Genomic DNA, 12,089 nt, shown 5'->3' on the forward strand with positions numbered 1-12,089 from the left:
AAAGCCGGCTAAGAGTTTTCCTCGGGGGCAGAGTGGTCTTTTGTCTTCACTCTGACCCTATTTGCAAATATATCCTTTGTGTTACTAACAATGTGTGCCTGAAGGATTATTATTCGTGAGCCTCCAAAGAAACGAACCGTGATTTTTATATCAGCTGGAAGGTGGAAGGTCCTCATTCTACCTCCACAGGAATAAAAAAAAAAAAATAAAAAAAAAAATAAAAATAAAAAAAAAAAAAAACCTCCACAGGAATCAAATGGATATTTTTCTACCAATATCTCTGAGAGCAGACCCAGCTCAGAGCAGTAAACAGAAGCCTGGCAGAGAGAAAGATGAACACACACAGGCTGCACGCTGCAAATGTAATGACTGCAGAATGGAGTTTGTTGCTAATGAGAAGACTCATTACTGTAGAGGCCTGATCCTGTGAAGTGCTGAGTGCCCCTTTTGAAGACTCAGTTTCTACTGCTTTCAGCAAGAGCTGAGCATAGTACATACATGGGTTTCACCAATCCTGTCAAGGAAGCAGGATGCTTACCCGGTAAGAAAGCCTCTTGGCTTCTGTGGTGGCAGACAGCAGTTGTGCACTAGTCTTTCAGTTAGTGGGCCCCCTTCTTTCCAAACCACCTCTAAAATCAGGGATTGGTAGCCCACAGGCTAGATATGGTTCACAAAGAGGTTGGGCCTAGGCCAGGAAGTCCGACTTGGCCCAGGGCAGCAGGGGGAAGCGGGTGGTGCACACAGCTGTTCCCTCCACAACACCCTCGTCCGCAACTCCCCTGCTGCTGTCTTGGGCCTGCACGTACCCTGGTTGCAGAGGACCCAGGTATCTGCAGTGAGGGTAAGCCCTGGCCACTTGGGTGCTCTTCTGGGGGGTATGAACTGGCATCATCAGAGGCTATGAGGAAGGAGCCTCTGCCCGTGGCAACAGGAGACACCAGAGACTCCTGCACCCAAACCTGAAGAGAAGCAGCAGCCAGGCAGATTCGGCTGTGCACCCACCATCCTAGAGGAAGCACAGGCGCCTGGGGCTCCTGTCTCATTCCTTGTGCTCTGAAGAGCAGAAGCACAGTCGGTAGGAGGCTCCTGTTCCAGCCTCACGTGGCTGTGCAGGTTTGGTCACCCTGTTTTCCCAGGGTAATTTAATCCCATCAGGGCAGGGCTCTGGTGTTACACATTGAATCCATGTTAAGATATTTGGTCTGAGTTTGACGGGTTTCTTTTTCCTCCTCAGGGTGAAGTTGTAGCTTCTGCTTCTGTGCATGTGGAGCACATGATCTGAAGTGGGCTCTCCATTCCTCATCCCTCACACAGTGTCTGCAACTCCTTTGGTAGTTGGTGTTTTTCTTCAAGTCTGGACAAATTTTCTTTTAAAATCAAAGTAAATAAATTTTTGGCCCTCATGCTTCCGGAGAGCAGCTTTGAGAAAACAGATTCTAAGGCGGGGTGGGCAAAATGGCAGATACTGCAGGCAGTCGAACTCCATTTCCCAGCAGCCCCTGCCCACCTTGTTTTGGCCAGTATCCAAGGAGAGCCAGGAGCCCTGCAGCTGTGACAGTGTAAACACGGGGTTTCCACGGAGACCAGCCCCAGCAGCACTGGCAGAGCACAGGGCTGGGCAGGGAACTACTTCAGGGTCAGGACTGGGACCTGGTGGTGACAGTGTGGTCTGGAGCCAGGGAAGAGCTGTGATCCACTGCCTGTGCACCCCTGCCTGGGGCTTGTGGGCAGTGGATTGCAGCTGTGCCCCAGCTCTGGACCATGCTGTCACTGCTGCCAGATCCCGACCCCAGAGCAACTCCCCACCCAGCTACGTATCCTGCCGGTCTCCCTGGAAACCCTGGCCCCACACCGTCATGGCTTTGCCTGCCCCTGTTTTAAGGGTTCAAAACCAGAAGGCAAGAAAAGGCCCTAAGTTAATTTGTGGGAAGGTTGGTTTTTAAATCCATGGGCTAGGCGATGCAGTCTCTAAACATGTGACTGATGACCTTTCATAGATGCTAGCTGCTAGGGTCGGAAGGGACCTCAACTGATCATCGAGTCCGACCCCCTGCCTAGGCAGGAAGGAGTGGTGGGGTCAGATGCTTCTATATCTATCTGTCTATCTATCCACACACATGCACATACACATACTATGGAAACACATGTAAAATGGCAAAATTACTTTTTAATTTAAAATATTTTATAGTAGATGTTTGATTTTTAGTATACGATTTTTTTCCCGGTTCTAAGATGGCAACTCCCCCCCCCAAGCAGAAGGCCTACTTCTGGAGCAAAGGGAGGGACTTCTAGTGGCAAAGGTCAGGGGTTCAGGGGTGGGACTTCTGATCCCAAGATGGCAACCAGGGGGCAGGGCATCTGTCAAGAGGTGGCACTATCCTTGCAGCCCTTAATGCTTCCCCAAAACTCATTATAGTGGCCCTCCCACCAAAACAACTGCCCACCCCTGCCTTATGCTGATGGTATCATAAGGTCTTTTTGCTCTGGGACCTAAAACACATGCCTTTGTTCCTGTGTTGACCCTGGGTTCTGAGGGAGGCAGATACGGCAGAGCAGCCACTTTGCTCTAAGCCAGGTAACAAACTTTTGGAAGAGGAGGAATCATAGATAATTGAGTTGGAAGGGGCCTCAGGATATTATCTAGTCCAAACCCTGCTCAAAGCTCCCCAACTAGATCACTCCAGTTAGGGCTTTGTCTAGCCAGGCCTTAAAAACCTCCAAGGATGGAGAGTCCACCACCTCTCTGGTAACCTGTTCCAGTGCTTCACAAACCTCCTAGTAAGAGTTTTTCCTGATGTTCAACGTCAACCCCCCTTGCTGCAGCTTGAGACCATTTCTCCATGTTCTGTTTGTCTGCCACCACTGAGAACAGTCCAGTTCCCTCCTCTCTCGAAACCCCCTTCAGGTAGTTGAAGGCTGCCATTAAATTCCCCTTCAGTTTTCTCTTCTGCAAACTAAATAAACCCAGTTCCCTCAGCCTCTCCTCACAAGTCATGTACCTCTGTGCCCAAATTATTTTTGGTGCTCTCCCCTGAACTATCTCCAGCTTGTCCACATCCTTTCTGTAGGGGGGGATCCAAAACTGGACACAGTACTCCAGATGTGGCTTCACCTGTGCAGAATAGAGTGGAATAATCGCTTCCCTTGATATGCTGGCAATACACCTACCAATGCAGCCCAGTATGCCATTAGCTTTCTTGGAAATAAGGGCACACTGCTGACTAATATCCATCTTATTGTTCACTGTAAGCCCCAGGTCCTTTTCTGCAGAGCTGTTGCCCAGCCAGTCAGCCCCCAGCCTGTACCAGTGCATGGGACTGTTCTATCCTAAGTGCAGGACTTTGCACCTGTCCTTTGTTGAACCTCACGAGATTTCTTTCGGACCAATCCTCCAGTTTGTCTAGGTCATTCTGAATCCTAGCCCTACCCTCCAGTGCATCTACTACACCTTCCCTTCCCTCCCCCCACAACCGCTTGGTGTCATCTGTGAACTTGCTGAGGGTGCAGTCCATCCCGTCTTCCAAATAGATCATTAATGAAAGGTAAGGCGTAGGAACTGCATTACAGGTAGTTACTGGAAATTTGTCTGTACAAGAACAACAGAGGAGGCAAAAGGAGAGAAAAGGCTGGTAACCAAATATCCCAGGCCAGGTAAGGCCCAGCCAAAACTGGGGAAAATGGTTTGTTTTGCTGTTTGTACTTGGAAGCCAGCACAAATGCTTAAACCTGGGAAATTCCTGGAAAACCAGGAAACATTCGTCATTGTAGTGCATTGCTTTCTAATAAAAAGCCCTCCCCAGCCTGTACGCTGTTGAGCAGAATGCCTGTTTTATTGATTACCTGGTACCCCATGCACTTAGGGCTTGTCCTGCAGATTCTTATTTGTTTCATGTGAAACACTGCCTGACAGGAAGGCAAAAGAAGCGCTGAAGGCTGCATGCAGATTAAGTGGTTTTATGCATGCGGTCTGCCCTATACTTCTGTTAGTGGGAGAACAAAAAGGCCTATGGAAGTTTAGGTTGAAAAAAAAACTTTGCTTGGCTTGAATGAAAGTACTGTAATAAGCAAAAATATAAATCGTTGATTCAGTATTTGCTTTGTGAAATGGCTCGTTCATCTTCACCAGAGCAGTTCCACTGGCATCTGTAAGTCAATGCTGAGGATGGACATGGTATCTGAAATAACATGGCTTGGTAAGTAGTAGCTGTTTTTGTGAGAAGAACTTAATGTGCAAAAACATCAAGTAAAAATAAAAAAAAGTAAAAATGGCTGTCTGGGAGCCATTCTTATTAAAGCACCCCCACCCCCCCAACCCAGAGCACACATATAGACACCCTTAGCAATTAACTCATTTAGAAATGCACAAGCTTTCTAAAGTGACAGCCTGCTTTGTTGGGTGCTGTGAAGGACTGGCAGAGAGCAGGGGTACTAAATAGGAATGAAATAATTTAAAAGAGCTAGAAGAGTTTTTCACTTAGAAACCCTTGAATTACCTAAACATTTTAGGGATGTCATATCTGGGTGGGACTTTAAAAGGCTGCTTGGGGCTATGGCAAGTTATCATCAATTTGAAAATAAGCAACCAAAAAACTCCCAAACAAAACAAATCTTTGCACAAATGACTAAGATAGTAGCCTGCGAAAAGGTAAGCTTCAATTCAGATCTTTCTACTTTTACATGCAGTAGTGAATACGGGTGGGTGGCAAGCCAAAAAGAGTCAGATATGTAATGTCCATTCACAAACGATTGCAATTTGGCATCTGAGTGCTGACATGTAACATTTTTCTTTGGTCATGCCATGATAAATCATATCATAATGGTGCCCACTGAAATGATTTCTGTGAAGTGCAGTGGATCACATTAGTTTGAAACTTAGAAATTTTAAAAGGCAGAAAGAGTGGAAGTTATGTGGCTTTTCTAAGAAACATGATTGAATTTGCAGTCATCACCAATATTGCTATATATTTTGAGCTACATGGGAAATAAATCCCTTAAACTAGAACTTTTTATGGAAAATCATCAACAAATACCTTTGGAGAATTATATTTCTACCCTTATAAAGTGGCAAAGTATAACAAATCCAGACATATACAGTAGGCAAGCTACTGCTAAATATATACTGTACATTTCACATAAATATTTTCTTTGTCTACGAGCAGGCCCTGAAATGAGAACCTATGCTATGTGTAGTTTTGGAGCACTAAAAATGTCTGAGTGCACCTGGTAGAACTAATGTAAGAGTGCTCGAAAAATACTTTTCAGACTGAAGAATGATGCAGATACTCTAAACCCATACTTGTTTTGTAACTATACAAATAATATGCATATACAAAATCTGGAAAAATGATTGTCCTAATATTTAACATCTTATTTGGGATCTGATGACAAAGCTTGTAAAATTGTGTACTATAAGAGCACTTTACAAAAGCTTACAATACAGTTCAAGATGTACAAGATATATTAATTGTAATTATTTTTCCATGGCTTATTCATAGTTTTTAAAGCCCATATCATCTATTCTGACTTTCTATATAAAAATGTATATTATTATAAATGAAGTCTAGTTGGCTAAAGTTTAAGATTCAGCAGAAGTGGCGCTGTTAGACTGAGAAAGCAACTGGATGATGATTATAGATATGTTTTTGCACCTGCCTTTTCTTACGTTCAAACACAGTTGCAGTCTTGGTTAGATCTCCAACTACTTTTAGGTTTTGTATGTAGTGCAACTTAAAGTGTAAAGACCGCAAGTACTTTTAAATTAACTCATCACCGCAGCCCAAGGCTCAGAGAAGACTAATATGCCCTGCTGAAATGGGTAAAAACAAAAAAAAGGGAAATCATTTTCCAGCTCCATGCAACCTTTTACTCATTCAGATTATTCAGGTTGCACTGTAACTGATATGTCTGTGTAATTTTCTAAACAATCTTTTTCCTTATGGAAACATTTGTTAATGGAAAAGCATGATTGCCTGCTTTTTGTTAAAGTTGCTGCTCCCATCAGTTTCAATTGGAGTTGTGTGCACTCAGCACCTTTGGGGAAAAATAAGCTATTAATATCCAACTGTTGCCTACCAGCACTTCAAAACCAGTTTTAATCTTCTTTTCAGTTAGCTTAATCATAAAATCAAGGTATTAACTTGATCACACATTGAAACTGGGCAGCACAGTTCTGTTTTTCTATGGCTGCACACTTTCCTGATTAAGCTGAAAATTCTTGTATGTTTTGGCACAAACTCAGGCATGCTTACAAATTTGTGAACTACTTGGTCAAAGATTTTTGCAAAACTGTTGTTTTTACCAGGGGTTTTAAGAAGTGAAATGTAAGTTAGGCCCTCATCCAGCCAACATGTACATATGGGGGTAACTTTACAACAGTGAGTAGTCTCATTAAAGTACAGTATAATAGTAAAACTACTTGCATATAATCAGGACCCTTCTTCATACTGTGGAAACATGCTTTATATCATATAAGTATGATATACAGGACCTTGTCTATTTTAGCAGGAGCATTGCCTGGGTCAGGACAGCAGAATTAGGCCCACTATTTGTGAGTGAAAACAATATAAACATTTGTTGGAAGAAAATGACAGTGACTTGCAACCATATGCCCAGAATGAAAGTCTAAGTCTGACATTTCGAAAGTGTTCTCATTGCTTCCTGGCACAGTGTATTGGAACAAACTTTTCAGATGAGTTACTGATTTCAGGAGGTCTGTGTGAGAATGTGGGCACAATCACGCTCTTAGAGATGCTATTCTTACATTTACAGCCAAATAGAAGACTTCAAAATTTAAGAAACTTATGGAGATTACGAACATGCTATTTAGGGATACAGTCTAATTTCAGCTAGGATACCAAACCAACAAGTCTTGCTTGCTCTCTTCTTTTTTTTTTAAACAAAATTTATTTTTATACAGATCTAACCTCTGTTCGCCTTGACACATATATAAAAACAAAAATCTTTTATGGACCAAATCTGCTCTTGGGTACACTAACTAAATTAATCTGATTTCTACATACTTCATTGTACTTGTGCATGGAATTTCAGTGGGAGTCGCAGCTGTTCACCTAAAGCAGAACCCTTAGGATTAAGTCTTATATCTATTCAAATTCCACATCCTCTCTGATACCAGATAGTCTTGAAAAGTCATTTCCCTTATTACACACAAACAGCTTTGGAATTTTCTCATTGGCAAGTAGCAAAGATGTAAAATGTTTTTTCACCTACTTCCATCGTGCCAAAACTTTTGAATAAAGAAGGCTGATTTAACATACATTCAAGGTGAAAAACTATTCATTCCAGCAGTAAATTTAAATAATTCTGAAAAGGCCTTACAACTTTTCACCAGCTAAACACTTTAACCCATTAACACTTTTAATTAAATGACAAACAATTCTGACTTTTTGCTGCAAATCCCTTGACATTACTTTTACATTATTTTGCTTGATGCAGTTCAGAAAAAAAAATATTCTGTGCTCAGAGTAAACCTGAAGTTACTCTTTCAGTAAACTTTCATAAATCCAGAATAACTCCACTGAACTGAAAATATGATTCACTGGGCATGTATACATGTGCAAATAATACTCAGAAAACTGACTGCGCAGGAAAATACTGCACCGTAAAATACTGCATAGTAAGCATGCACCCATCAGGAGCAAATTTGATCCTGACAGGAGCAGTTCGGGGCAAGGATACTCCTGTCCTGCCCAGCTACTATATGGCAGTCCCAGGAATCTCTAGACTCCTTTGGGCTGGCAGGTGGCACCAGTGTCAGGCCTGGACTTCAGGGGGTAGGGGGGAGCTGTCCCATCTTCAGGGCAACTGCCTTTCCTTACCCACCCTTGCCCCAGGCAGCTGCTTGCTGTCCAACCCCTACTCTGATCATGGAGTTGGGCCAGGACAATGTCCACTGCTCCTGCAGCAGGCAGTTCTTAACCCCCAGCTCCATCATCAGAACTGGGGGCTGGGACATTGCTCCTGGCAGCTTCCTGGTCCCAGGGCTGATTGATTGCAGACCTGAGAGGGGACAAGTCCCCTTGCCCCTGCAGCAGGCAGGTTCAGCCCCTGGCTCCAAGAACATTGCCTCCTACTCTGGGAGCTGCCCCCTGGCCAGGGAGCAGGCTGCTGCAGGAGGTTATGTCCCAGTCCCCGGCTTTGATCTTGAAGCTGGGGGCTGGACCTGCCTGCTGCAGAGGCAGCGGACACTGTCCCGTCCCGGCTCACTGACCAGAGCTGGCCCTAGCACCAGGCAGCTCCCAGTGCAGGGGGCAATGTCCCGGTCCCCAGCTTTGATCTTGGAGCTGGGGGCCACACGTGCCTACTGCCGTGGCAAGGGGACATTGTCCCCGACTTGTCTTGCAATCAGAGCTGGCCCTGGCAGCAGGCAGCTCCCAAGGGAGGGGATTGTTCTTCATCCCCCTGCTGTCTGGGCTGATCCAGAGCAATTTCCTCCAGGTTAGCTATGTAACCATGTGCTACCGCACAGTAAATCTACCTGTATTTACAGGTAGTATAAAACTACACAGTAGACTAATCTACTGTGCAGTAGCTCAGTGCATGGTTACATAGTGATGATTTACTGTGCAGTAGATTAGTCTACTGCACAGTAAAGCATCTCATGTAGACACACCCACTATCTATGATAATGTTGTTTTAACAACTCATTGCTTAATGGTGTTTTGCTGCAACCATTTTCTTCCAGAGTATTGTTTGGTTTGGAGTGCCATCTGGAGGTTGCCAGCCATATCAATTTAAATGTTTTCATACCAAATTACAAAATCCTCACAAATTATAACTGAGATGAGGTTGAATAACTATGTCCCATTAAGGGCTAATGGCAAAGCATTTAAATGTCGCTGTCCACCTTCCAACCTATTTGCAGTGTTGTGTTCTTCCATCTCCAGAATACATTACTGTGGTACCTTAGATTCAGTCCTTTCCTCTACCCTTAAAACATGTGAAGTTATTAGGGAACCTGTTAGATCCAGCAAAGCCTTAAATAGCAGTAGGTGACAGTGTCACCTACTGCCAAGTCTACAATTTCTTTACCCCCAGCACAGAGAACATTATATGCCAACTATCCCTTTGTCTCTCTGAAGTCCCATCAACTTTCTATGAGACTCGGCTCCTTGTTGTCAAGTTTGTCTAAGTTCTGGCATGCTACAGTCTGAAATAGCTGCAACTACGAGAAAAAAAAAAAATCTTTGCACCCAAGTCTGACTAGAGAACTTCATGGTTTCAGGTGGTAAGCCATGCTTCAGTATTACATGGCTTCGTCTTCAGTAGATTCAATCTGTTTAATTGGCGCTGAGCCAGAGTCATAACAAGCAATTTCAGTGCCCTGAGCAAAGCAAGGGAGAGGAGTAGTGCCAAGCACCAGAGACCAGGGATGTGGTACAATGTTGGGTATTGTTGGTACCCCCTTTAAATTGGCATCTGGGGATGGTACCCCACTGACCCTGCCCTAGTTATGCTACCAGGCTGATCATTCTACCTGTAAAAAGCTAAAATTGGCCTCTAAAATGGCTGTCTTCCTTGCATCACCCCAATGCTCTGCTCAGCTCTGAATCTTTATAGAACACCAGGTCAAAACCAAAGTTTTGCTCTTTACTTTCAAAGGCCACTAAGAAAATGGCTCTAGGTATTATAGAAAATGTCACCTTCACTATGATAATGGTCTCCTTTCACAGCCAGGGTCTCTAGGAGCTAGGAATCTCTTCAATTCAAGGATGAATGTTTATGGGGGTGTGAGACTAGATTTTGGGAGCTAGTCTTATCTGCAGCTCTCTTCCCTGCCATGCCTTGCTGGAATTGTTTAACTTGGAAACAGGGAGGGTGCCCATGCCCCAGAGTGGTTTCTGGTCTGCTGTTGGTCAGTGTACTAGAAACTTAAGGGTCACTTTCATGGTCTCCAACCTCCCCTCTAGCCACAACCGTGCCTTGCAGGTGTTAACTGTTAATGTTTAATTGGGCCTACCAGGCTTGCAGCAGGGTCACAGGCCCTGCTCAATATGTGGATCCCTCTGGCCTCTGTATCTCTAAAAATGCCAGTGGGTTTGCAGCCCCAGGTCAACATGTGGCCCACTCCAACCTCTGCCTCTTATGGGCTAGACTGTAGCTTGTGCACTGTCATGGCAAGCCCAAGGCTCCTTGTGCCTTCCTGGCACTATTGGGACCTCCAGCTCCCCTTGCTAGTCCCCATACAGTCTATCTGTAATAACTACAACAAAAAGGTAAGCCCCTCCGCTGTAACTCAACCAGAAGTGCCCAGGATACCCCGCACAGTTGCAGTCAGCAGGGCAGTGGAGTTCCCCAGCAGTCCCTCAGATGCAGTTATTGCCATGCAGAGCTCCTTTCCTGGCAGCCTCCAGAGCCAACCTCCTTCTCTGGACTCAGCCTGGATTTATATATCTACCAAGCCATGAGCCAGGGAATCATGTACTTTCTTTTGATCCACTGCAGGTGTTCTCTGCAGTAGTAGTTTCCTTCTCCAGGATGAACTCTGTCCTACGGTATTCTTGGTGTGCTGCCAGCACCATAATAAGTATTCTGCCCTATTGCCTTACTGCAGAGCCTCTGGTTCTGCACTGGGTTCCTGCAGCCTATCAGTTTTCTATGAACTGGTCTCTCCTGTACACTGTTCAGTCCCCAGCTCCCTGTTAAAATTAGTAGACAGAAAACAGCAACTTACCACTCTACAGCCCAATGATTTTTCAAAATTAAAAAAGGAATATGATTCTGCAAGATGTTGTGATCATCTTTAGTTATTTTAGGATCTCCCTTTGTTATTTGTTCTCAGCAGATACAAACATTCAGCAGAAGATGCATTCTGGCTCCTGTTCCCTCTAAAATTAATGACAAAATTACCATTTGACTGTGATAGGAACAAGATTGGGCCCTGTAGTCTTAACAATACATATGTTGATCTGCTTTGACCTCTCCCCCAAAGTGAAAACAGAACTTCCTCAAAAGGCTTTCAGGAACAAGGTCCATTTTTACTCTTGAAAAAATGTCATGTGGAGCAATGATACCAGTCTTTTTGGGAAACATTTGATGCATTATCATTCCACCTGCTACATTCCTTAATATGGATTCTTGCAAAAAAATGTTGGTAGCATCTTCTTTCTACCACTAAGAAGGCTGAAGCTCATTTTCAAGTTTCTTCTTTCGTCCTCCACTGTTGATGAAGTAATCCAAGTTCACTAGCATCCTGCCCAATTCAGTGTTCATTCTGCTGCCGATAGTCTGGTTGGTGGTGTTGGGGATAGTTTCAGAAAACACAGATACATATTTTGGTAGTGGTTTCTGCTCCTTTTTCTTGCCCTAGGTAACATAAATAAAAAGAGTGTTACAGATTATGTTTTCAAAAACACATATATTCCATTTTCAAAAGAGACTTCAGCTTTGCAGTGCCCAAATCACTTTGGAAAAATTATTAAGAATTTTGGAAATTTTCTCCTATGTCTTATTCAGTAAATGTATGTGAACATGCTGTGTAGATGCAGTACAATTAATTATAATTAATTGAAATCAAGGAGAATCCAATCATGTTCTGAGAAGACTGACCCTTATTCTCTGTTGAAAGGAATAAAAATCCCAAACAATGATCTTCTCCAACAGAGCAAAGAGAGGATAGTTTTTCTAAATAGTAAATTGAGTACCCAGCATTTTATGCACAGCTTTCATCAGAAGGCAGTTTCAGATTGTCTCATTGAATTGTCTGCTTTTTAATTGTGTTGTCATTCATTATCTTAAAGTATAAAAGGGAGGGGTAGTCCTGTGACTTTATGTAGGCAGTTTCCCAATGATTCCAGTAAGGAGGTTTCAGTTATTCCAGTGAGGTGTAATCCAGAAGGGCTGTAGGACTGGGACCAAAATAATTGGGATGCACATTTGTAAAAATACCTGCCCCCCTCTCCTCCCCTCCCCTCCCCTCCCCTACAACAGATTTACCAGCCCAGTGATGGTCTTCAAGCTGCTGGACTGCGCTTATGCTCTGTTTGCAATCAGGACTTACTGTCCCCATTTGAAATCAATGTTGTTGTTTTTTACTATTGACTTGCACGGAAGCAAGACATTCCAGGAAAATT

At 43.8% G+C, this 12,089-nt stretch overlaps 2 protein-coding genes across 2 annotated transcripts in view; both read right to left on the reverse strand.

The window, feature by feature from the left end:
* The window catches only part of PQLC3 (PQ loop repeat containing 3), a 24,928-nt gene extending 17,695 nt beyond the window's left edge, over positions 1 to 7,233 (reverse strand). Inside the window, exons 1-2 of the mRNA XM_019538137.1 lie at positions 7,228 to 7,233; positions 293 to 389 (exon numbers count right to left, since the gene is read on the reverse strand). Of these exons, the coding sequence (XP_019393682.1) occupies positions 293 to 389; positions 7,228 to 7,233 (103 nt within the window). The remainder of the gene's footprint in view (positions 1 to 292; positions 390 to 7,227) is intronic.
* Positions 7,234 to 10,968: 3,735 nt separating this feature from the next.
* CUNH2orf50 (chromosome unknown C2orf50 homolog) overlaps positions 10,969 to 12,089 on the reverse strand; it is a 6,352-nt gene continuing 5,231 nt past the window's right edge. The window contains exon 3 of the mRNA XM_019537402.1: positions 10,969 to 11,322. Within this exon, the coding sequence (XP_019392947.1) occupies positions 11,131 to 11,322 (192 nt within the window). The 3' untranslated portion in view covers positions 10,969 to 11,130. The remainder of the gene's footprint in view (positions 11,323 to 12,089) is intronic.

Source organism: Crocodylus porosus, unplaced genomic scaffold, assembly GCF_001723895.1.
Source record: "Crocodylus porosus isolate Cpor-Errol unplaced genomic scaffold, CroPor_comp1, whole genome shotgun sequence".
Taxonomy (NCBI): Eukaryota; Metazoa; Chordata; order Crocodylia; family Crocodylidae; genus Crocodylus; species Crocodylus porosus.